The sequence below is a fragment of the Seriola lalandi genome, unplaced genomic scaffold (assembly GCF_002814215.2).
Source record: "Seriola lalandi dorsalis isolate HSWRI2012SDOR001 ecotype SW California unplaced genomic scaffold, Sedor1 jcf7180002054956, whole genome shotgun sequence".
Classification (NCBI taxonomy): domain Eukaryota; kingdom Metazoa; phylum Chordata; class Actinopteri; order Carangiformes; family Carangidae; genus Seriola; species Seriola lalandi.
The window spans coordinates 1,882,025-1,906,780 of record NW_019525507.1 but is presented as its reverse complement, the minus strand read 5'-3'; the positions used below and the strand labels follow the sequence as shown (position 1 = coordinate 1,906,780).

The 24,756-nt window shown below is 39.3% G+C and overlaps 3 protein-coding genes across 8 annotated transcripts in view; 1 reads left to right on the top strand and 2 right to left on the bottom strand.

The window, feature by feature from the left end:
* dpp6a (dipeptidyl-peptidase 6a) overlaps nucleotides 1-3,241 on the top strand; it is a 204,070-nt gene extending 200,829 nt beyond the window's left edge. For both annotated transcript variants that reach the window (XM_087170689.1, XM_023395064.2), the window contains one exon: nucleotides 130-3,241. In XM_087170689.1, coding sequence (XP_087026815.1) covers nucleotides 130-279 — 150 coding nt within the window. In that variant the 3' untranslated portion in view covers nucleotides 280-3,241. The remainder of the gene's footprint in view (nucleotides 1-129) is intronic.
* Nucleotides 2,737-7,095, bottom strand: ggh (gamma-glutamyl hydrolase (conjugase, folylpolygammaglutamyl hydrolase)). Its single transcript, XM_023395079.2, has 9 exons — nucleotides 6,923-7,095; nucleotides 6,636-6,744; nucleotides 6,459-6,509; nucleotides 5,682-5,766; nucleotides 5,461-5,599; nucleotides 4,890-4,996; nucleotides 4,555-4,645; nucleotides 4,311-4,445; nucleotides 2,737-4,203 (listed from the first exon to the last, which is right to left on the bottom strand). The coding sequence occupies exons 1-9, from the start codon at nucleotides 7,062-7,064 to the stop codon at nucleotides 4,085-4,087; spliced, it is 978 nt and encodes a 325-aa protein (XP_023250847.1). The 5' UTR covers nucleotides 7,065-7,095; the 3' UTR covers nucleotides 2,737-4,084.
* Nucleotides 7,096-8,121: 1,026 nt separating this feature from the next.
* The window catches only part of LOC111645754 (collagen alpha-1(XV) chain-like), a 54,064-nt gene continuing 37,429 nt past the window's right edge, over nucleotides 8,122-24,756 (bottom strand). Inside the window, exons 7-46 of one of the 5 annotated variants that reach the window (XM_087170679.1) lie at nucleotides 23,816-23,908; nucleotides 22,104-22,239; nucleotides 21,692-21,735; nucleotides 21,297-21,530; nucleotides 21,120-21,146; nucleotides 20,885-20,947; nucleotides 20,713-20,793; nucleotides 19,523-19,570; nucleotides 19,192-19,317; nucleotides 18,910-18,972; nucleotides 18,550-18,603; nucleotides 18,080-18,115; nucleotides 17,772-17,897; nucleotides 17,327-17,386; nucleotides 17,149-17,184; nucleotides 16,850-16,894; nucleotides 16,305-16,367; nucleotides 15,955-15,990; nucleotides 15,785-15,868; nucleotides 15,530-15,595; nucleotides 15,229-15,291; nucleotides 14,973-15,062; nucleotides 14,739-14,774; nucleotides 14,557-14,610; nucleotides 14,207-14,263; nucleotides 13,890-13,949; nucleotides 13,728-13,769; nucleotides 13,121-13,201; nucleotides 12,934-12,961; nucleotides 12,678-12,746; nucleotides 12,339-12,364; nucleotides 12,152-12,250; nucleotides 11,911-12,064; nucleotides 11,710-11,783; nucleotides 11,412-11,540; nucleotides 10,684-10,731; nucleotides 10,518-10,580; nucleotides 10,112-10,309; nucleotides 9,886-10,001; nucleotides 8,122-9,801 (exon numbers count right to left, since the gene is read on the bottom strand). In XM_087170679.1, coding sequence (XP_087026805.1) covers nucleotides 9,600-9,801; nucleotides 9,886-10,001; nucleotides 10,112-10,309; nucleotides 10,518-10,580; nucleotides 10,684-10,731; nucleotides 11,412-11,540; nucleotides 11,710-11,783; nucleotides 11,911-12,064; nucleotides 12,152-12,250; nucleotides 12,339-12,364; nucleotides 12,678-12,746; nucleotides 12,934-12,961; nucleotides 13,121-13,201; nucleotides 13,728-13,769; nucleotides 13,890-13,949; nucleotides 14,207-14,263; nucleotides 14,557-14,610; nucleotides 14,739-14,774; nucleotides 14,973-15,062; nucleotides 15,229-15,291; nucleotides 15,530-15,595; nucleotides 15,785-15,868; nucleotides 15,955-15,990; nucleotides 16,305-16,367; nucleotides 16,850-16,894; nucleotides 17,149-17,184; nucleotides 17,327-17,386; nucleotides 17,772-17,897; nucleotides 18,080-18,115; nucleotides 18,550-18,603; nucleotides 18,910-18,972; nucleotides 19,192-19,317; nucleotides 19,523-19,570; nucleotides 20,713-20,793; nucleotides 20,885-20,947; nucleotides 21,120-21,146; nucleotides 21,297-21,530; nucleotides 21,692-21,735; nucleotides 22,104-22,239; nucleotides 23,816-23,908 — 3,210 coding nt within the window. In that variant the 3' untranslated portion in view covers nucleotides 8,122-9,599. The remainder of the gene's footprint in view (nucleotides 9,802-9,885; nucleotides 10,002-10,111; nucleotides 10,310-10,517; nucleotides 10,581-10,683; nucleotides 10,732-11,411; nucleotides 11,541-11,709; nucleotides 11,784-11,910; nucleotides 12,065-12,151; nucleotides 12,251-12,338; nucleotides 12,365-12,677; nucleotides 12,747-12,933; nucleotides 12,962-13,120; nucleotides 13,202-13,727; nucleotides 13,770-13,889; nucleotides 13,950-14,206; nucleotides 14,264-14,556; nucleotides 14,611-14,738; nucleotides 14,775-14,972; nucleotides 15,063-15,228; nucleotides 15,292-15,529; nucleotides 15,596-15,784; nucleotides 15,869-15,954; nucleotides 15,991-16,304; nucleotides 16,368-16,849; nucleotides 16,895-17,148; nucleotides 17,185-17,326; nucleotides 17,387-17,771; nucleotides 17,898-18,079; nucleotides 18,116-18,549; nucleotides 18,604-18,909; nucleotides 18,973-19,191; nucleotides 19,318-19,522; nucleotides 19,571-20,712; nucleotides 20,794-20,884; nucleotides 20,948-21,119; nucleotides 21,147-21,296; nucleotides 21,531-21,691; nucleotides 21,736-22,103; nucleotides 22,240-23,815; nucleotides 23,909-24,756) is intronic. The other 4 variants (XM_087170677.1, XM_087170678.1, XM_023395053.2 and 1 more) reach the window with 4 other exon arrangements.

Genomic DNA, 24,756 nt, shown 5'->3' with positions numbered 1-24,756 from the left:
CTCTCCTCTAATAAAAGAAAAAAATGATAGATATGTGCAGCATGACATGGATTTCTCGAACTCTCTGCCCTATTGAAGAAATCTAACTGTGTGTGTGTGTGTGTTCTCACCTTATTCTTTGTGTCTCAGATCTACCCAGATGAAGGCCACTTCATTCACAGCGAAGCCACACGGCAGCACCTCAGTCAGTCCCTGGTGAATTTCTTTGAGGAATGCTTCAGGCTACCAGAGAGAGTGTTTGAGGAGGCTCTGGAAGAAGAGAGCGAAGACGAGGGTTAGCTTGGCCTTTTAGGGCTCCTCCTGTGCCCCCCAAATCCTCCCCCACCCATGTAGTCATCTACCACAACACTGGTGTCCAATAGTCCACAATATGCAACTCTCATCTGCTCTTTCCATTTGTTTTGGTTTGCGTTTGGACCACCCACCCCACCCGTGTCAGCATGCTGAACCTGAAACTGCCCTTCCAGCAGACGACGGATCAACTCCTAACATCCATCCTCCCATCCTCATCTCCTGCCCTAAGTTCAAATCCAAAAGGGAGAGAGCCAGAGAGCCAACAAAGACTGATGACCTGACATGATGTTTTGGTATAAACTGATTGATCTAACAGGAAGCAGTCTCCTTCACAGCAGGATGGACCAGCTCCTCAGAAGCAGTGGAGAGAAAGCATCAGCTCTCACACAGACTTTTCAATCTGCAAGGAGAAGGAACACCTTATAGCACATAACTCGTGGGCTTGTATATCGATGAAAAATCAGACGCCTGATGAAAAACACTGGTTGGCAGTGTTTCTAAGGGGTGTCTGGAATTGTGTGGATACAGGAAATGTTACTATTTTTAAAGTTGTGAAGAACTTTCCATGTTGGACTGTGGTTGTGTCTCTTGTTCTTACAGTATGTAAAATAGCACACAAATGTTCACTCAGCTATTACTGATATATTTTCTTTTGGTATCATGTTTGCCCTCATGTTGGTTTCAAAACGTAGCCTCATCTTATGTATTTTAGTGATGCTGACAGAATTCTCCAACTGGTAAAATGTTTGGAGGTTTAAAAAAAAAAAAAAAAAAAAAAAACGCCATGGGTTTTTATTAATGTTCATTTTAGACAGTTTTATTGTGATGCTCTGGTTTTTACCAATGTTGAAGCATTAACTTGATTTGGTCACTGTGCCTTACTTTCACTATAAACATCCTGCTGTGGGACTGCAGTTATAAACTACAACAAGTCTAATTTTATAGGAATAGTTTGATATTTTTGGGAAATATTCTTATTCGAAATTGATACCACTCAGATCTGTCCAATAAATATTAGGTTACAGCCACCAGCCAATTAGCTTAGTATAACGGCTGAGACACAGCTAGCTAAGCTCTGTCCAAAGGTAGCGAACTATTCGAACTTGCTCCTCTGATGCTAACTATTAGAATGTTATAACCTGTTTAATCCGTACAAAAACCAAAAGAAGTGTAAAAAACTTCAACTTCTGGTTTAACAGGGGTCATTACCTTGACTATCTTTTAGCCTGTAGCATTAACTTCCTGTACTTGCCAGAGGTGCGTCTAGACAGATTTTCTTACTTGCCGACAAAACTAAGCTAACTGTTTTTCACCTTCCTCCGTTGTGCCCTTTCACAGGGAAAAGGCGAAGAATTAAGTGACGGGCAGCTTTCATGTTCACTCACCTATCGTGAATGACTTTATACACAATACAACCAAAAGTCTCTCAGTGGACATGTAAATAGCGCCACAACAGTTAGGCAGTAGCAGTAGCTAACGCTAGCTCAGCTTGCACTTCGACGAAGTACAAAATTTATCAAACAATGGAAAACAGTAGACAACAGTTACCAGGAAAAGGTTTTGTCAAATTTACAGTGATATGTGTACAGTATGTTTGTTTTTACCTTAAACAGGGAAATAATGAGGACTGAAGCGACACGCAGTTATCGTGTTCATTCATCTATTTTGAACGACGGTTCCCCTCTACCGGGATCCTGAGGCATTACTAGTCCATCACCGCACAATCGATCACAATCAACGCAGACACCACTCTGCATTGCAGATCTACAATATTCAAATTCTAATCACATAGTACTAAAATCATTTAACAGGCACAGGCAAAGGAAAAATTAAACTGTAAAAATGCAACACAATGAATACTAATGCATGACTGAAAGAAATCTCATCTGTATTATTAATTCACTTATCTATAAAGTTTTATCTACGACACTTCCAGTCTTTACGCTAAGCTAAGCTAATGGGCAGTAATTTAATATTTGACAGATGGTATCAATATTTTCATCAAATGACAAGACAAGAAAGTGAATAAGCATATTTCCCAGTCAGTTAAAAGAGCTAGCACCAACAGCTAGCACTTCTTTCAGAAACTGTAAAGGGATTTTGAAGTTTCACAGAAAATTACCATTCACTGGAAATAGGCCCAATGACACCTAGCTAAAATGTACAGACTCTGCATGCGTCATTGCTTTAAGATGTTTAAGAATGGTAGGGGAAGAAAATGTATAACCAGTGCAGAAGCTGAGGTGTTTGTTTTTGGAAGTGCTGTCTTACTCTTGGCTTAAATCAGTGAATACATTGTACAAGGTTAAAGGCAGGAAGTCATTAGGAGTAGTGTTATACACTGAGAAATTATGCATTTGTATATAAGGGAAAACATGGTGTTAGCTTCAGAGTCAGTCATGCAAATACGTAATCCAAAATGATAAATTCCTGAGGCACAAATTTAGTTTTCCATTTTTCAATTTTTTATTTGGATGGCCATTTGTGTTATGTTTCAGTGCATGTTAAGAGGTTATTTGCAGCACTATCCCTGATCAGTTCCACATGGTAATTTTGACATCTTGAATGTTCCTTACTGGATTGCATAAATTACATTTCCAGTAGTATTGTGATTGAGAACCCAGTCTCGTCAGCTTGATGTGTAAATGTTATTCAAATATCATTTTATTCTAAAAAAGAAAAAAGAAACAATATTACCTGAGTGTTATTTGTGCATAAAGCATTTTGGAAGTTACATTTGACTATTCATTTCTGTTCTCCTGTTGCTGTCCTTGAATCGAGTTGAAAGTGGACTTTATAAATGCCAATGGCAACATCAAACTTTCTTGCCAGTGGTTGAGGACTTTTTCGAGACGCTCAACTTTGTTATCCAAAGCATAGAAGGAGATTAATGGCAGATTGTGGCATGAAGGTAAATGTTAGAATAAAAAATAGATATTTTATCAGCCTTCAATGTTTCTGACTCATCTGTCTCATCAGTTCATTTTTTTTATTTATTTATTTGGCCACTTGGGGGCAGCAGAACACCCTGCAAGCTGAATATTTACACATTATCACTGTATAAAGTATAAAGCTGTTAGCAAAAAAAAAGCTTATTCTTACAGACACAGAGCAATCATTAGGATAGAGCCACATTTCTGTCCACCTTTTGAAACAAGCATTGATCAAGCATTAACTCTTTTCAGCTATGTTTTGGTTTCCCATAAATCCGGAGAGATATTCTGGCTCTTTAGCTGGTAACCATGTTCACCAGAAAGTCGCAAACTGTTCACCATTTGGTTTTGGGTAGTTTTTGTAAGAACATTTTTGCTAAAAACAGCTGCCTTCTGTGACTGAAAGCAGGGTTAATGAGAATAGAGTTTGCGGGCCTGAAAACCAAAACAGGGAGTGGAAAATGATTAAATGGTCCGTAGAGGTGAGGAGAACCACGAGGCTGAGTGATAATTCTCCATGGGTTCATCACTATGAGCAACCCCTTTCACATAACAAAGAGTAATGCTGCTATAAATACACTGATTTGTGCAGCTTTGAAAAATCATTATCAGCATCAAAATGTATTGGCTTTAAGAAATTCAACACAAACTTTATCCTGTACTGCATCAGGATTTATATTGCATGTATAAAACTATCCTTTTTCTAGTTTTCAGCTTGTTTTGTTGCAGATTCAACAAACATAGAGAGCAGCAAATGCAAAACCAAACAAGTAGAAATTACCTGTAAACATTCACAAGTGACACGATAGAGACAGCCAATCAGCGGCTGAATATGGAAAGCACTCTGCAAACAGACATCAGAAAAAATATTTTTGCTCGAAGACACTCTGCTGCCCAGTGTAAACAGGATTGTAGTTGTATATCAGCGCTTCGCTCTCCCCCTCTGCGGATTCAAAGCTGTGAAAGTTCTTCCTGGCTGCAGGGAGAGAAAACAATGCCACATTTACACATCACAAAGGCTCCATCACACAGCTACTGACTATTCTAGTTAAAGAACAGAAAATAATGCTGTGCTGTTCATACCTTCATTGACAAAAAATGAAGCCATGTAGAAGGTGGTCTTGACTGCTGATGGAGAGTGTGAAACATAAGGCCTCGTCCATTCAAATGCATTTTTTTCTGGATGCCATTGTGTCCCATAAATTGGGTAATCATAAGCTGCCGAGAGGTAAACAAAGAGGAAATTTAATTTACACATTTAAGCTCCCTTCAGTATACTTCATTTTGCCTCTAAACTTGTGATGAAGTGATGCTGCATTATAACTACCTTCCACTGTTGACACAAACTCTATGTTTCCATCCATATTTGTGGAGAGAATTTTGTAAAACTTCTTCAGTTCCTCGTTTGTGTTGTGAGTCTGAAAGACACAGAGGTTAGTTACAATGCACCCAATTACACTACATCCTGTTTTGTCCTTTTATACTTTCTTTATTGTCAGAATACTATTTTTGACATGTTTGAGGGAGAAAAAAATTCACATTTCTCTATTGTACATTCGCAGTTGACATTCTGTGGCTTTTGCACTGCACCCATTACTAAATGCTGTTTATAATGTTGGTGATTGAACCCTTTTCTAATCATAACAGCAATGAATGACCTACCAACAATGACACACTCCACTTGTGAGAGTTTGCCGTCAGCGGCTCAGAAGCCAGATCTGTCATGAGTTCAGCTGGAAAGAGTTTAAACATCCGGCTGTCTTGGGTCTCTACAGATGGATCATAACATTATAACGATTTACACATTTTCATAAGACGTTTAAAGCAACTCACGTAAAGAAGGTCCACTTTTGTCCTGTAAACTGTGACAGCCCTCTGACACTACACCCCTGACACTAGTCAAACGGTCTCCTATTTTTTTTTAAATTAATAAAAAGGTAAAATGTAAGTATTTAGTGCAGAAATTTTGACTATGTTAGCATTTAAACTTAACAAACTTGACAAACTTTATCCACCTCACCACTTTTGTCACTCTAATCATTATGTTTAGATAAATAAAGTTAAATAGATGAAAAAAAAATTAAAAGATATGAGTTTATGTTTACAGTTGAGACGTGAACCTAGATCTTCAGAGCTAAAGGTAACTGTATCCATCCATACACTGCTGATTGAACATTAGGAATTCTCTTATTGATAAGTTATCATAAGTATATCTGATGAGACAAATCCATACCATTAGTGAAGTCAAGAGGCAATGACACATCAAGCGTATTGGTACGTGACAGTACATTCTTTCCACTTGTCAAATAGGTCAGCTGCTCATATCCAAGACAGGTGCCCCACACAGGAAAATAGTCGCCTCTATCATTTGCCTGAAAGACCATATACAATATGCAAAGTAATCCAACATCAACACATTACAACTTTGTTATAAATTTTTAAAAACACATTTACCTCAATAGCAAGATCATAAAAGATCTTTGCAGCCCTTTGATAACCAGATGAGGTAATGCTGGCACTGCCGCCCGGGTAAAGGATCCTGTTGATAAAACACACACACACAGGAATTGAAATGTTAGAAACCAACATTTTTTTAATTAATATATGCAGGGGGTAAACAAAATAATATCAAACTTTATAATGTAATATGCTTGCAGCACCCAGAGGTGTAACTCAGGGTGATGTGTTATGGGGTCAGCGGGTTGCCAGATGTTTGATGAGTTCACCTCTTTCCATTTGACATGATTGTATTTGGAATCGATGCACCAAATATTCAATAATGCTGACTATACAACGTATTTGTATCTCTGGAAGTAGCCACGTGTTCATATTGCCTTAAAAGCTTACCTGCAAAATTTAGGTTTGTCATACCAGTGTTCTTGCATGCTGCTAATTGCTAATTAATATGAGTGGCTGACATAGTCACAAACAGGGCTAGTTACAGCTGGTGCATTGGTCATAAACAATGCAGACTCATTCAGTGTTGCAAAAGTGAAAGTCCTGATGACATATACCAAACAAAAACAAAATGGGACATTTGCGTTACAAGACTGGCCTTAAATTGTTCACTAAAATAAACTCAAAAAAAATTTATCATTTTGCCCACCACCTTACATTAAGTTGTTTACTTTTGAAACAAACATATATCTCATTATTCATTTTGTAATGAATTTACACAAAGCACATAGGCTCCGACTGCTAAATTAGCTAAATATATTCCACGACATTTACCCATTAATGGAGTTGAACAGTGTCTTGTACTCCTCCAGTGTCTTGTTAATCCTATACACATGAAAAAGGAGAGGTTAAAGGTTGCAGTTCACACACAACACAGCTGTTAGCAAAGCCCTTATCTACTGTGGGAATGACAGTTATTAGACTTGTTAGATAATTGTAACAGAGACTCACATGATAGGGACAACCCTCGCTCCCGCTGACTCCAGGTACTTGACATAAGAAGCAGCAATGTAAGAAGTTTTATTGGGTTCTGGTGAATAAACTTCTTGAGCCAGGACACCTTTCAAAAGAAAAACACAGACAGTTTAACACGTGTAATTAAGTGACTTCACACTAATGTTATAATGCAATTACTTTACAAGTTAAAACAATCTATAATACGTGGTTTGGTTGGTTGGTGGTTTAGGTTAGCTTAACTTTAGGTTAGCCTAAATAACATAATGTAAACATAAACTCACCAATTATGGGTCTGTCATTTTTCTTGGTTGAAGAATTAAACGGCAGACACAGAAGGGAAACGAAAAGCAACACAAAAATCATGTTTCTCAGTGCAAAAATTACAGTAGCACTTCCGTGTGTCGCTCTTTTTAAATAGTCCATGGTGTCGCCATTTGGCCGCCGGTTACATGTTGTAAACACTTCCGGTCTACGTCCTTCAGAATAAAAGCATCACGGATGACCTCAAACTGACCTCATTTATCATTTTTATTTTTCATAAATGAACGTATGATAGGACTTGCATTATACAGACTCAATATGTATAACATTTTCTGTCGTGATGATAGGTCTAATTATTTTCCTATTTTCCTAAGCTCTCATCTCCATCAAACTGGGAAATTTACAGAATTATTGCCCTTCCCTAAAATGAAAAGAAAATTCATATTTATTATGTCTACACGGAATATTAAAAAGCTGAATTTTAAAGACATGGAAACAATTTAGGATTGTGAAAAATTAAAAGTTGGACATTAGGATTCCTGTTTAACCTACTCTTATTATGAAGTCTACACCCGAAATCGGAAGCTAAAATGTGTTTACGATTTTCTACAAACCTAAAAACATGGAAAAAATTAAACAAAGTTAAGAAACGTATGACAATTGACAGATGTAAATAAATGCTGAAATATCCAGTTTCCTAAAACTAAGGTATGTAATTTTATTTAGTTATTCCTTTGAAAGTAGAAAGTGAAAATAGTACAGTGCTCAAAATAAATAACATGCTTGAAATGTGCGCTTGCCAATACCATATTTCTGTGAGTTATAGACAAATTTTATATTCAGTGTTTATATTTGACATGAAAAACAGGCGTCTTAAAGCGGGAACTCCCAACACATTCAAGAACATTGATGAGGAAGAGGATGTCAAACATTCAACCCCTTCACTTACACTGTTTCCATTTTTTCAAAGCTTTTAACTTAGTGAATTATCCTCTTTTTTGCTGCTCAAATATCTAAATATTTGTAATTAGTTCAATGATCTTACCTGCCACAACATGAAATACTTTGGAATTTCCTAGTCTTTAATATTACCAATGAAAATAGAAAGAATGAAGGGCGCAAAAGAAATAAAATAGCCCCTTCTCTGTTCATTGAAAATTTGACTGTTACTTATGGTTATTTATTTTCTGCACTACATTGAGAATGAAACAAGAACAGGTTATGAAAAGAAAAACCTTTATTCAACAATGCATCAATATTTATACAAAAACATGTGCTCTCACTTTTGCCCATGAAATTTCCTAATGGATTATTGGGGTTTTTTTTTTTTCCAACATGAAAATATTTTTGCTTGTTTCAATTGGTATGCCTACACTAGGTGGAATTTGGTTTTGACTTATCCTCATTGTTCAGAAATCTATCAAGCTTACAAAAAAAAAAAAAACTGTACAAAAAGAAAGGCAAAAAAGTGAGAAGAAACAGTCATTTTACAAACAACGAACGATAAATTACATTCTTAAATTTGATTTCATGTTATGTGCTGTGACGGTATAAATAAATCATGGAATTTAAATTAAATAGCCTATTAAGAGAAAAAGCTGCTAAGGAGTGAGAACACCAAGGTGTATGAAAAGCTACAACACAAACAACATTCAAAGACGAAAATGTTGAACTGAGAAATATTTAAAAAACAAAGTACAGTGCATCAAAAATTACTTTGGTGGCAACACTGGTTGTCTGGTCGTCCTGTTGGTGGACGAGACTATGCAAGTTGTGGAAAGTTCTGGCCTTTGACATATTGAGTAAACTTCTCCTGAAATTCATAAAAAGTTATTTAAAAAAAAACGTCCATGACAACCTGTAAACAAAACAATGAAAGTAGCCTTTTTATGCTTCTATCGCAAAAGTCTTTGGAAATCTATCATTTGTAAGAACTGCCATGTTTCAGGAGAGGTGCAGATTCCTGCAGCCACGTATGTCCTCAGTCTTTACTTTCAGTCTTTTGGAGGACGAAAAGACAAACGTAAAAGAGACGTCTTATCCTCAACACACCCCGGTGACTATGTGAAGCCATTTGTGTTACTTTGCTTGATTCTTGTAAAGTGACAAACTAATCTTGTTGCAACTTTTTTTTATTTTAATAAGAGGTTAAAGGTGCTGCGTGTATCATTTTAACATTAATACATTCACTTTAAGAGAATTGTATTATTGCCATGAATTAATGTGATCATTGATAAGAAGACTGGCTGTTTTGTGTTTTACATAATTTTTGTATTGTACATTATGTGCCACAATGCTGGAGTTAATGGGAAATCTATCATATTGCTTTACGGCACAAAGACATTTCCTTTAGGGTGCAAAATTTGCTTTGCAAGAAATCCACAAAGTTAATTCATGTCCACAGCGTAGCACCAATGTCACGTTAGCTTACCTTCCCAGAATACATCTTTGCTGTTGTCAAGAGTTTGTTACTGCCTCTTAAACTTTCCACCCCTCAGAAAGAAAAAAGAGAAGGTGAAAAATATGCATTGACATCCTCTTGGGGTGTTAAATGTGGTCCTCTGCTTTGAAACCCACAAAATTCTACACATAGCACCAATGTTGTGCTGAAAACGACAAATCTTTTCCCCGAGTGTTTAACATTTACGGTGGCTGGGGTGGGGTCTTTGGTGGAGTGGTATGGGATGTGGGAGGGGCTTAAGGGTTTTTATGGGTCTCGATGCAAAGGACGATGTACTCGTTGGAACAGCTTCGCGTCTGCTGGCCCAGGAGCAGACCTGAGGTCAGACTGGATGACTGGCCCATGACGGACATGTGGTCCGCTCGCCACGTCTCGCAGTGTTTGTCCACCACTCGGACACCCCTGCTGCTGGAGCCGTGCCAGATGCTCTTCTGAGGCCTGACAGACAGAGAACAGAAGATATTAACGTGACACACACAAGAGAACAAACAAAGACGTAGGCAGACAACCAAGTTTACTGACCAGAAGGGGTCAGCTAACACATCCCGGCCATCAAAGGAGTAGATGGGCATCCTGGAATTGATTGGACCTCCATCGCCGTTGAAAATTGCTCGCCAGTTCCTGAACATAATGTCTCCCTGAAGGAAGACATGTAACGGGTTAGATACAACCAGAAACCCTCTGTATGTGGAGGGCACATGCCTGATAAAAGTTTTAACATCAACACACAGCAGGGGGGCAGACTCACCCTGAGGTTCGTAACTGGCAGATTTTCACGGAAACCAGGGTAGACCACATGGACCAGGTCTTGCCTGTGGGATGAAATGAAGGCTCTGTAGTTCGGAGCCAAACCCATCGCATTGGCCTGCTCATAACACATCCGGTCAGCCACATCAAGTCCCATCATGTCCCCTGAGTGGGGCTGGTTCAAGGCCACCAAGTTGAGCTGGAGGGAGAGGAAGCCATCGCTTCAGTGTTAGTCTGGGGATGTGCAGGAGTCATTGACGCCAGGAGGCTGGAAGAATCCTGTTTAAGTGTAACCTTAAATAATGACCGACTTACTGTACATTGTCAAAAAAATCTACCATAACTATGAAAAAGTGTGTGCACACTTGGTATGTATGTCTTTAAAATAATATGACATTTAAACTCACCCTCTCTTTAACTGAACTTATTCTTTCCATCGTGTCTCCTCTTATCTGATAAGCGACTCGAGGCTAAATGAAGAGTTGAAAAGAGATGTTAAATAGATGAATTGGGCACATACAATATTCCACAAAAACATTTTTTTTCAATGATTAAAATGCCATCAGCAACTACCTCATCCTGTGGTATGATATTATTGGAGAGGTAGATCATACTGCCGAGCTGTGAGGAGAAAACAAACATCAAGACGGTACAACAGATTCCATGTTATTTGAGTTCATCTTCAAAAATAACAACAACAACCAGTCTGTTACATTATGTATAAAACACGATATTTTGATACTAAAATAAATTATGCATTAATTACTGGCTGATGAATCATTGATCATCTTCTTGAATACAGAGAAAGTTTGGCTTCTCAAAATATTTCCAAAATGTTTGGAGCACTGATTCACAGTCAGAAAAATCACATATAAATCATTTTTTTCCCAAAAAGACATGTTTTCCACTGTCCAGTGAATTTTGAAATGAGTTCTGGATTTTGACAGGTTTCAAAGACAAATCATCAAACTCACTCAATGCTTCGCTGACCATGACAACTTCCAAGTAAGGAATAAAAAAAACAACTACGCCTGCTGTTATTGCTGTTACACCGTTCTATTTGCTGCATCACTTCAGCCTTGACCTACATGCAGGTCACTTTTAAAAAAGGGGGCACCTCCAGGGGACGTTCCTACATACTGAATGCTGCAGCTTCATTTTTCAGCTGAAAAGGTTACACAACTGGTCATGGTATAAATGTGTCATGGACACATTTGGTTTAAAATCATATTTAGCATTGCATATCAGGGTGATTTAATATGGGATTAACCTAAATATACAACACTTGTTCAAGTCTTTACCTGTATCTCTTTCCATCCCTGGGAAACCTTGAGGAAAAGACTTCCTGTTGCTGTGATGTACGCCAGAGTTCCCTCTGCGTCCCTGACAGTTTGTTGCATCATACTCTCCCGGGTCGAAAATGTTTTCAGCTGACAAACAAATACACAGAGGTCCAGTTACATTTGCTGAAGGAGGCTGGTGGCGTGGTTAACTATTAAAAGTTCTAGTTCTGAAGGTAATCATCAACAGTTGGCATGCTGGTGTAACACTAACTATTTTTGTATACATACTGAGGCCAGAAGAAACTAATTAACTTACAGATGCTGCGTTCCCCGAAGATCCAGGAGGTCCAGGTGGTCCAGGAGGTCCAGGGGGGCCAGTGATGGTCACAGCTGCCATTACAAAAATGTCAGCAAACTTTCATACAACTGGCAGTTTGATCTCATCAGATATAAGAATGGTATACAGTATTAAACTTTGCTGTAATCTTAAAACATATGTATGACTGATGAGTTGTACCTGAGCCATATCTTGAGGGTGACCCAGGGGGTCCTGGAGGCCCTGGTGGCCCAGGAGGACCGACAGGACCCGGTCTCCCATAGCCTGGGATACCTGGTGAACCTGGCACCCCAGGGCGGCCTGGAGGACCGAGCACCGACTCTCCTTTTGGTCCCTGAAACATGTCAGGAAGAAGTTACTGACCGCCTTAGACGATACAGTTGTCAACCCATGGAACTTTTGACTTTGACTCTTGACTCACCACCAGTCCTTGTCTCCCGGGGACACCTGGTAGCCCTGGCATACCGGCCTCCCCCTTATCTCCCTTCTGCCCTTTGATACCCTGGTCACCTCTTTCCCCCTGTGATAACATACACACACACTTGAGTCTGGCACATTAAACCAGTATGTTCCCGAAATAAAACAAAGACCTTTGTTTTGAAACTTACCCAGCCTCCTCTGGGAAGAAACGGATCTATAAAAAAGAAAACAGGGGAAGGAGTAGAAACATTAAGGATATTCTAAAACTAGTTTCATCACAGCAGGTAGATTTAATTAAATATACCAGCAAACACTGGGAAAATACAGAGAAAATACAAAACAAAGTGCCCTTCTTCAGAACACACTTCTTTGAGCTCTTTTTGGATTTCTTCTTTATTAAATATTAATTTCCTCTTTGGAGATATCCAAAGCCATTTAATGGTTTTGTTTAATCAGATATTTTTCATTGGGAGCACTGTTATCCTTTGATTTGATTTAAGCAACAAAATGAAAAAGTCCTGACTCACTCTGTGGGGCTGGTATCCCAGAAACGCCTCTCTCTCCCTTCTCTCCTTTTAGACCCGTCTGACAGTTACCTTGGAGACAAAAAGCCGTAAATCAGTTGCTAAACTGCATTGTAAAAAATATGCTTGTTGAAAGTATTTTTTAAGTAACTTTTTGGTAACCAACATCCTAAATATTCTGTAACATCAGAAATATTTTGATGGGAGTGGATAAAACAGATATTAGGCTTCATAATTCATAGTTAACGATCCAACTTACCAACTGCAATGGTTCCATTGGGATTGAGCTGAAGTAATGGAGCACAAACATTAACAGCAGTCAGTAACAAGTGAATTTAATAATCACAATCATAGGAATTTGTCAGGAAAAAAAGAGTCACATTACTTCTGTAGTGTTAATACTATAATAAACATGCAAATGACCAGCGCAGATTGTCTGTGGATACCTTATTGTGTTTTTGGCACTTAGCTCTGACCATGCCAGACTTGACATGCAGCATGCAGGAATATGGTGTCCCTGAGTAGTGCTGAGTGAGAAAATGTTACGTAGAGAAACATGCACTTTATCTGTACACATAAGAAAAAGAGGGGAGATGTGCAAAAGAAACAGAGAGTTGAAAGTGTTGGTGTATAGGAGCCTGAATGGGAATAACACAAAAACAGTAGTTGGGAATTTGAAACATAAATTAAAATGAGAAATTATGCAGGAAATTGAGGGTTAATGAGGACACACAGTCTCCAAAGGCCTGTAGATAACTGATCCACCTGAACAATAACTTTCATACAGCTGGTGTAGGAGAAAGTTAATTATACATCACACTATATCTGATACACTGCTGCAGGCCAATATTTATATAATAAATATATTATTTCGATTATTGACAAGTGAGGAGGATCATAGACAAAGACAGTGAATTAATTTGTGATTACAAATCAGTGGAATTTCATAAAAAGAAATGAGTAAAACCATAAAGTTCAGCAACACAGGCTGTGATAACAGATTTTATTAACGCATGCTATAATATCAATATGGTTATATACATAGGAACTTACAGCCATTTTGCAGTGGGGTCTGGGAGGGATGGGGAACACAGTCTTCAGAAACCAGGAGAGGAGAGAGGGCAGTAAGCATTTAAAACATAAAAACAGGTGATAACTGAAAAGAATTGAGTTCAAACCATGTGTTAATGAAAATGTGTGCTTGTATGTGCTTACTCCTTTGGGGCAGTTGAATATTCCTGGGCGGCCCGGTGGTCCAGGAGGCCCAGGAGGTCCCTGAGAAGAACACAAAAAAAAATGGACAATAGAACAAGGTGAGCTTTAAGACAATTTGAAGTACACAGAGACTAAAAGGGGAAAAGTAGGTGCTATAAAACTTCATACTGTAGTAGAAGTAATAACAACAAACAGGCGCAAATAAGTCACAGCAAATTGTACATGGTTCATTTGCAGATTCCCAACCAGTATCTTTTGTATTAGACAAACTACAGTCTGTTCACATGCTCCTAATTCCACCCCAGTGTGAGACTCACCGGCTGCCCAACAGAGTCCCCTCTCTCTCCTTTTGGTCCCATCAGGCCTGGACGACCCTACACACATACAGAGACATTATCCAAAAGCATCCAAGTTACAACAACTATATGGGAATATTTAACTTCAATGACTTATATACAGGTAAATTTGGGAAATGAGACTGTGTAAATGTGTGATTTAATTTGATGTATTTTTCACAGCAGAAGACAAACACTTGTTATGTGAAAGGAACATAGAAAATAAGTGTTTTTTTTAAACCTGAATATCTCAATCAAATAATCAACAATTAAGATAAAGAAGTGCTAATGTCTGTATGATTGGTAATGTTTGGTGAGTTCATGGTGCTTACAGGTCTTCCAGGAAAACCAAATTCGCCTTTTGGTCCTGTTGGTCCTATAGGTCCCTGTTAGAAACAAAACAAAGTGATTGATTGCATTTCTTAAATGATCGATGAAAAAATTAAACCTGAAAAAACCTGAAAAAATTAAACTTAGTTTGAATTTGCTTTTGTTGCTCGTTGTCAATACTTACTGGAATCCCAGGGGCTCCAGGTACACCACTTTCTCCCTACAAACAAAAACACATTTACACTGTCATGTACGGTTCTGCTGAAAAGGTTTTCAAGATGTTTGGTGGCTGTTTATACTGATACTGAAATTCTGAAGAACATGTGTACATTTAATAATCATAGTAAGCGCACACAAAAGAAGAAAACAAGAAAAATTGATCTGGATCTGTAAAGTGAAAACTGTGACATGAGATAACCTTGTCTCCTCTGGGCCCTACTGGACCAGCCAGGCCTGAGAGCATCGATCCATCTGCTGCAATGACATATCCTGGCTCGCCCTTTTCACCCTGCGTGTATACACACAAGTAAACAAACATACACATATGTAGACAGAGTAAAACTATTTGTATGTATAGAAATATGAATTTATATCATATAGGCGCACAATTCATGTTTGGTTTCACTTATTCAGTTTGCTAAGATATCACACATTTGCATGCACATCCCACTTACTTTCAATCCTGGAGGTCCTTGAATACCTGGCAACCCAATGTCACCCTTCGGACCCTGTGGTCCCTGTAAACATTCAGTAAATTTAAACAAGATAACGCAATATCTAAATGTTTGACTCTGTCTCAACATGTTGTCAAATCCATGCTTGTGTACTCATTTGTTACATGTACTTTACTTCTCATTGGAACAGGAAACCTGACAGCTGAATGTATTAACAGGAATACAGGGATGTTACGCTCTATGAATATAAACAATCAAGATCATTTGATCTACAACAGATGTTTTGTTGCCTGATACTCACAGCAGATCCCTGAGCTTCAAAAATCCCTGAGAAGTTGAAGGTACCATCTGTATCATTAAGTAGAAGCTAAAGAGGAGACAGGAGGAGAGTTTTGTCAATGTCACTGTTGTGTGATGAAAACATGAAGCTGAAAGTCCTTGTACCATGTTCTCATCCCTCAATAAGACAGTACAGAGTGCTAGCAGTCCTGCCAACACTGCCATGTCCTTTCAAGTCTATGTAAGCCCTGAATGTCTGTGGTCAGGTGCTACTTACATCCTGGAGGTTGATAATGGGTCCTGGTGGTCCAGGTGATCCTGGAGGGCCAGGAATACTGAGTCCGTCCCGTCCCATCTCGCCCTGAAAAGCACAGTTCAGCATTTCAGTAAAAAGCAACGCAGAATGATCTGGATGTGCACATGAAGTCTTGCCACTCATTGTTTTACCTTTTGTCCTGGATCACCTTTGTCTCCCTTCAGTCCCTGTAGATGACACAGGATAAGACATAAACTATCAGAGTTAAACATAGTCATTTTCTGTCATTATTGTTGTGCTTTCCACATGTATGAACTTTAACCCCCTCTACAATACATGTCCCCTTGTTTCTGTAGTTGAGAATGTTACATTAATCCAGGTATTCAAATTTGTGTGTAACGTCTGATATGATATAAATGACCAGACATTTGACAGATTTTATTAGGGATCCAGTTGTGTGCAGCTGAACTATTTGTAAAAGCTCATTTTAATAAAAAGCATTAATCCGTTGATGTGTATATCAGTCGATCCATTTTCTGACCTCTGCCCCTTTTAGCCCATCCTGTCCTTGAAGCCCTGGTGCTCCAGGAGCACCTCGATCCCCCTGCAGAAACCAGGAAGAAACCTCCATCACACTCTATACATCCATCCATGTACATAAAATATACAATATAATGTGTTGTTCCATTTTCCTCTGGGTAAAATGCATTTACAGCTTTCACATTTACTAAATAAAAATGAAAAAGGGACTTTCAGCCTTCCTCGTGTGGATATTTCTCTCCAATCACAGGTAAAGTCAATGCATCATTACAAGATTCACTGAAATGTATTGTGATGCTTAATGTCTGAAGGAGATAACATCAGGAGACAGGAACCACAACCTGGCAGGGTCTGACCAGGCTCTCTCTGTTTTCTGGAAAACCTTGATGCAAGAAGCTGACATCCTATGAGGCCATGTGGCCTTTCACTTATCAGCTGTTTATTTTGACCTGAAGGAAACAGACTTTAAAGACGTTTGTCTGATTCGTGCTGGGATCCATCTCAAAGAGTATAACAGAAGGACAGCTGACCCAACAGCAGACTCACCTTTTGCCCTGGCGCTCCCAGAGAGCCATCTGAACCATCTTTACCCTGCGAGAGGCAAAAAAAAAAAAAAAGAAAAAAAAAAGAAAATCAAGTTTAAATAAATTCATAACTGTCTCTTACCTGAATTGTATCACTGAAGGGAAGTCAGTCAACAAATGTGTTGATTCCCATTCTCAGTGTTCCCAACTCACGTCATTCTTAACTCTTAAACCAAATCTTAACCCTGACAGAAAGTTATACCACTGTGAGGACCAGCTTTAAGTAACTAGTGAGTGCACACACATATTCAAACACTTTACCTTGGGTCCTGGAACTCCAGGAAGTCCTGGAGGACCCTGTGGAAAACAGTAGTATAGTTGAATATATTACAACAAGACTGGCTGACAATGATATGATTGACATCAGGAAAAATAAATAAATAAATAAAAATAATATGTGCAGAATGTTCTCATGGTAACACACTCATTGCAGTTGTACCTGTGGGCCTTTGGAGAGTGTAGCTCCAAAACCGCTCTGCATCGCAGATCCTTCCAAGTCCTACAAAAAGAAAAAAGAACATTTATAATGTTCAAATTGGGAGTAAAAGGTTGTCACCATTTCCAAAAAAATCACCAGGTGATTTTGATGCATATGACACACTGAAGCAGGGACACAATTAATAACTGAACATTTTTATGTGCAACAAACTCAAACTAGTCTGGTAATATAAGAAATAAAAGCTCTGATTCTGTGTTGATTCCATGTAGATATGAGGTGGGATGTTGTGCAGATATAACAGCACAGGTCACGCTCTGTCTACAGATACCAAGCAGAAACAACCAACAAGCTTTAACAAGCTTTGTTGTCTCCTTATGATTCCAGTCATACTATTCTCAGTTGAATTATAAGCATCCCAGTCATGAAGTAGTGAAATAGACTGTACCTCAAAGTCCAAGGTGAAGCTTTTTCCAGGGGGTCCTGGGGGGCCAGGTGGACCCCTGGGACCGGGCTGCCCTTCTGGGCCCTCTGACCCTGGAATGCCTGGAAAACCTGGAGGGCCCGCATCTCCCTGAGAGACGGATGACAAATTCAAAATTTAGATTAAATCATCTTAAGAACTGTAATATTGTATACTGTACAACGAAACTGTAATGTACTGTGTAAATACAACACTGGGTAGAATGCTAGTGTAAAAGACCAGTATAATTACAACTGCTAATGTCAGTAATGGTGGTTCTGTGCAGATCATACCTTTGGTCCTGGTTGCCCACTAACACCAGGCTCTCCCTGTTAACAAATAAAATATAATCAAATAACATTAACTACAGCAATGACATGAGAGCGAACACAGTTTCACAAAAAGCTACTGAACACAGACTTGTTTACACTCGAGGGCCTTAGCTTTATTAGTCCGCAGGGTCACCTCATTAACAGCTTGGCTGTTTGTGTTGGGTGGTTATTTAGTTTGTGTGTAATTGTTTTTGCTAACAGAGCACTGAGAGCTCTGCTCAAGGGAAATCAGATGATACAAAACACAGCGGTGGTGGAAATCACACGAGCAGGAGCCAGATGAAGGCTGGGGTTCTGTACATTCACATAAGAGGCAATAACTCAAGAGATTTTGAAGTTGTACAGTAACAACAGAACTTCAGAGTTACAGTTTTGTAGCTTTTATTTCTTTGTCCATAGTTAAAATATACTGTGATGATTGTTGGCCTCACCTTTTCTCCCTTCTCCCCAGCAGGCCCTGCATCCCCATCTTTTCCATCCACTCCCTGCAAGAGTGACAAGACAGTTATGTTTCTGAATTTAGGAAGGAAACAATATGTACATTTATTACTTAATTAGCACATGTTGTGTAATTGTTGCTACCATTCATATTTTTTAACAAATGTGAATGTTAGCAGTAAATATTGCAAACCTGTGAGTAGTCCATTCACACTGTTAGTAAAAGCCTCTAACATTGTAAAGACAAAAGACACATTTCCCCCAACAGATGCTACAGCTGAGACTATGTTGTGAAGTTGGGGGAAATACTGTCTTTCCAGTCCCATAGATTTGATGGGACTAAATGTTAATACCTGACCAGACCCTGAACCAGAACCAAGCCCAGAACCAAAGCCACTAAACCACTCCTCAATCACCTGAAAACAGAAGCTAGGTCAGCAGTGCAAGTGTTCTGAAGACCAGGAAGGCCTCAGTTAGTCAAGTTTGATGTTAAAGATTAACTTTAAATGCTGCTGAAAGAAAGCTTTCTGTACAAATCACTGCCATCTTGTTCCAGAAAATAAATACTGTGTGTGATATGTGATTACTTAGATTTTACTCTGATGAGAAATGAGAGGAAAGAATGTTGAACCTACGGGGAGTCCAGGTTCACCCATCTCTCCATCCTTTCCATCTTTTCCAGGGGCCCCAGGTGGTCCAGGAAACATGCCCTCAGATGGGGTTCCTGGGGGCCCTGGGGGGCCAGGAGGCCCTGGAGGCCCCTGATGAAACAAGACAATATGCCTTAGTCACATAAAGTGGAAAAGTGTTACAAAGTGCGTTCCATGTACCTCGAGAGCAAATTTCAACAACATCACACACATTCTTTTTCTTAGTATCTGTATAATAATCAGAAAGAAGAGCAAACAGTGCAGCAGGTCAACATCGAGGTCAAAATGAACTGGAACAAGACAGAAAGTCACTCACCCTGATAATTTCTGCATCACTGTCAAAGTCTTCAAATCCTGACCCCTCCTGATGAATACAAGCCATATGACCAGTGCATTAGTCAACAAGCCAGTCACTGTTTTTTTTTTTTTAAAGTATATTTTTTGGGCTTTTGTGCCTTTATTGGACAGGATAGTGGAGAGAGACAGGAAATGGGGAGGCAGAGAGAGGGGGAATGACATGCAGTAAAGGCCGTCCGATGCGGGACTCGAACCGGGGCCAACTGCAGCGAGGACTGTAGCCTCTACACATGGGGCGCCTGCTTAGACCACTACGCCACACGACGCCCCCGAGCCAGTCACTGTTAATGAACTGATCAATGACCTTGCTTCATATGCTTCATATTTCATTCAGGAGTCATTTTGTTCACAGAGATTCATAATGTAATACTTCTAAAAAAACCTAAACGCATAAGCCATTAAAAGACATTAATCATCAGGGCAGGTATCAGTCATTTCATATGATGAATACTTCACTTTCACTAATTCATTTTTTATACTCTCACTCTCACATTACTGATGTAAGATGCAGCACAACATAACTGCAGCAAACATTAAAGGTTTTGTAAATGAGATTTTAGTACAGCAACAAACAACTTTTTTCTATGTGAAGATATAGTGGAGTAATGACATCCAGTGAAGTCCCACCCCCTCTGTGTTGCTGTAATCTGAGTGTCTCTGGTCTTTGTTTTGGTAGCCGGTCTGTGGCCAAACAGAGGCCAAAGGTGAGCCCGACGAAGCGTTTGTTTTGGTCTGAGATGCCGGTGGTCTAATGCAACATCTAGTGGCAGTGACGATCGTTTACAGAACATTTAAATATGTCAAGTTTGTCGAACCTAAAAGGATTAAATTATTTGGGATTAATCTCCTCTAGTACAACTTGATTATCAAACAGATGAAAGACCAGCTGCGGTGTGTAACTTTCTTTAATTAAAACTTCCGTAAAGATGACCGAGCATCCGATGTGACACCTGAAAAGATGCAACCCAACAAACCAGATCAACAGCAGAGTAAAGTGAGTATCTACATAGGTTAGAATAAGAATAAAGGATACAATTAAGTTCTTTAATCTCCAATATTACCGGCCAGATTTAACTGTTACTGTCATTAATGACTATAGCACACCAGGTTATGCTAAGGAGAGTGAAAAAAAAAAGTTCAACAACCTACCAGGAACATGGAAGACTTGCTAGGTCGACCAGGAGGTCCAGGAGGCCCTGGAGGACCTGGTAATCCAACACCAGGATCACCCTGAGGAAGACACCATGGGTCATGAAAGTATTTACATTCTAACCATATTCAAGTCCAGGTATTATGGTATTAAATATGGGGCACTGTCTACCTTGTCTCCCTTAGGACCAGGCTCGCCCTGAAGTCCTGGGAATCCTGGAATCCCAGTAGCTCCCTGGGAAAAAGACAATCACAGCTGTGCTCAATAACACGGAGACAATGCCATATCGAATATCAGGTCATGTAACACACCATGGGTACATTCCTGAATCACTTTTCCCCAGACACTAAAAAAGTCTCCGATAAGAAAGAACCTATAAATCTACAAGAGGAAAGGCTTCACTTACTGGCAAACCGTCTTCACCTTTAATTCCCTGGAGAAAAGACAAAGTGGAAAACCATTCATTATTTTATCCTTGACCTGTAGAACTAACAGAAACATCAGACAGTGCTCTGAAAAGAAAAAAAATAGAAAGCTACATTTAAAAAGAGAATATTTGGAATATAAGCTAATTAAAACTCACAGGTTGTCCCTCTTTCCCAGGTGCTCCAGGTGGGCCAGTAGTTCCCTGTGGCCCTTGTGGACCCCGTGGTCCCGGCTCCCCTCCCTCTCCCTCTCCCTCTCCTGAGGTTCGTCCTGGAGGGCCAGGGGGCCCTGGGGGACCTGGCTCCCCTGGCTCCCCTTTCTGCCCCAGAGACACCTTGAGGGACTGATCATTAGGTAGATTCACTGACTGAATCATTTTTTCATTCATTTCCTGGAATATATCAAACAATATGAGATTGGAGTTTTAAACACACTTACATTAATTAGGGTAAAAAAAAGGACTATTGTCTTAGTGATACCTCAGTATAATAAGCTAATTAAAAGCATCTGTCAAAAAACCTGATTAATATAAATGAGGAAATTGCTACTTACAGTGTCCAGTATGGAGGCAGGAGTGGTCATCTGGTGCGATTGTACTGCGACACAGAAACACAGTGTGCACATTAGACATGAACTACTTCAATTTTAAAAAATGAGAATGATTGTACTGTATAAAGATTATTAAAACACATGCAACTATTACTGCATGTATAGTTTAGTCTGACTTCACCTTCACTTAGGGCAGAAATAGAGAGATGGGGAAATGAAGGTTGCAGCACCATCTGCTGGCTAATTTGAAAAATACAAGACAGGAGGTGCAGCCTTGGATATGTACTGCTACATCATTACTGTATGAGCACACACAGCTGTAGTAAAGGCTTGCATGCATGTGTGTTATTGAGGTATCTATCTGCAAGTGAAGACTCCTACAGAGACAGATTACCTCAAATGAATATAGTCATACCTCTAACTGTGATCATCTCTTCCTCCTGTCCAGAAGTCTCCTCTATGTCTTCATCATCACCATCATAGCTGATTGACATCTCAGTGGGCGGAGCTTGAACCGGGGTGCTGTAAGTGGGGTGCAGCTCTGGGAGGGGCTGTAAAACACAATGTGCTGGAATGATTCTTGCTCAGTTTTAAAATCTGAAAAAACCTTGAAACTGCAGAAAACTATAAGATCAGCCTTGTTGTATACATTTAGTTACTCCAGCTTTTGGCTTTCTGTTTTATTCATAAAAAGGATTTTTTTTGTTGTTGCTCAGACTGCAAAAAGAAAAAAACAAAACAAGGAAGAGCAGAGTGAGTGTTTGCCACAGATGGTAGGAAATGTTTTCTCTCAGACCAGATCCAAATACAGTGTCAGGCTGAGGCTGAAACATTCCTCACATTACACCAGGCTACCTTCACAGCGTTGCATTACTTCAGCATTAATTCTCCATTATTTTTACAAGATATGCAGTGATGACAGAGCGTCTTGACCTCATGCCCCAGAAAAAGCGGCTGTCCTGTTTGATGAATGAGCCATGGAAATGACTGACGAAAAAAAAAAAACACATACATTTTTATTTTCCTAAGAAGTAATTTAATCCGTATTCTGACTGTCCTGATGCACCTGAGGGATACACATTTATAGCTCTGAACTGGCTGCATAAGAGCTGTTACACATCTGGAAAACACCTCATGATTTCATACTTTCAAAATCTTAGTGACATAGAAGTTAAAGTCAGTGAGGTTCTCCGGGACGTGTAAGTGAAGTCAGAGCAAAAATATTTCATTTGGGCTACAGTGAAGTGACAGTCTATTCATGTGCTCTTAAGCGCAGCACTGAAATCTCCTGTGACCACTGAGACTGACATCATGCTGATAAGCTCTTTAGTGTGAATGTGTAAGAGTGACGTTTTCCTGAAGATTAAATTAAAAAAAGAGCTGTAAAGGAACAGAGGAACCTTTTGTGTTCTGTTCTCTCCACTAATTTATGAATGAAGAGGCGTAAACTCTGACTTTTGTGATTTTTCCAGGGAATGACAGCTCCCACATATCCCTCTCCTCACAACGAGCCACACATTTGTTCCCTTTTCAAATGTTAGTGTTGTAGTCTGTGAGGTCTCTACCTTGCCACAGTTACGGTGTGTAGTGGTGGTTTTGTTCAAAGTTGGTTAGGTCCCTTGTTAAAGCTGTTTCTTTTGTGATGCTGGCGTTTGCCAAGCTAAAATCTTAGCCCTTAGCTTTTTAAAACATATTGTAAACAGACATCAGTTGTTAAAGCTCAGGAATCCGTCTCCTGCCTCCATCTGGAAAAGCAGGAGTGACTGAGAACCTACTGCTGGTAAGACACAGCCAGCAGGATAATCGCTTTTCTTTGAATCTGTGAAAAAAGCAATCTGATAATGAAAAGCTGGTTTTAAATTTGGAAAGCAACACCATGCCATATCCAGCATTTTCTTGTGATCAAAGATAAGTAAAATAACCTAGCTGTCTTTTCAGCCCTTTTCTTTCCACACTGTCATATTATTTTCCTCTTCATTTCAGAGAGCACAGAGATGGTGGCAGGGAGCCGCACATATCACCATGTTCCAGTCTCCACCAGGCCTAAAAGGATAAGAGCTGTTTTCTTTGGTCCAAGTCCAGACCAGTTAGACGGGAAGAACAGAGGGACAGTGTGTGCATACACACCATGGTATACTCTCTCTCCTCCACAACCTTCTTCACTTCCTCTCTTTCTGCAATGTCTTCATAAGCATCATCACCACTCCCATATCCAGAGGCCTGAAGAGAGAGATGAGAGCAGGGAAAAAGGGAGTCCGAGGATAAACATGGAGAAAGACAGAAATGATTAAAAGCTCTTCAACGGACAAATGGCATCTGACATCTCAAGCTGTGGGATGAGAGAACTGGATCGGGAAATAGGCCAAAAATAAATAGAAAATACTTGGATACCCATCGTTTGGTCCCCACAGTTTGTTTTAATTAAACTATATCCAAACACTGATTTCAGATTTGACGAATGCTCTAAACAATATTTGAGAAAAACAGGAGACTAAAATATGTGGAACAATAACAACATATCAACATTCAAATATTGAACTACAAACTGGTACTGAATGTAAAATGCCCACCCACTGATTGTCCTAAAAAAAAAAAAAAACACATCAGGTAATCCAGTTCTATTTCAAACCATAATGACAGATCACAAGGACACTACTGTGCTTTAATTAAAGGGGACCATGGGGAACAAAAAACCCTGTAACACTTGAAACCACGGATGTGGTGATTCAATAGTTTGTGTGTTACTGTTACTGATGTAAGGATATGAGGAAATGTATTTTCTAAGCAGACTACATCCAAAAATAATTTTAAAACTGACAGATGAAAAAGAGGAGAAATCTATTTCCACCAATTTATAATAAGCATTATGACTTCCCTTTAACAGGAATAAAGAGGAACAAATACACAAAAGGACAGTCTTGTCCGCATGCTTTTGGACATATAGTTTATTATGGTGCACTTTTTTCACCAGTAGAGGGAGCAATGATTCCAGGTTTGGAGTGCAGAGGCAGTGTGCTTTAACAGAACCGATAACTGAACTTTTTCAGACTGAGTATTTTTTTTGGGGG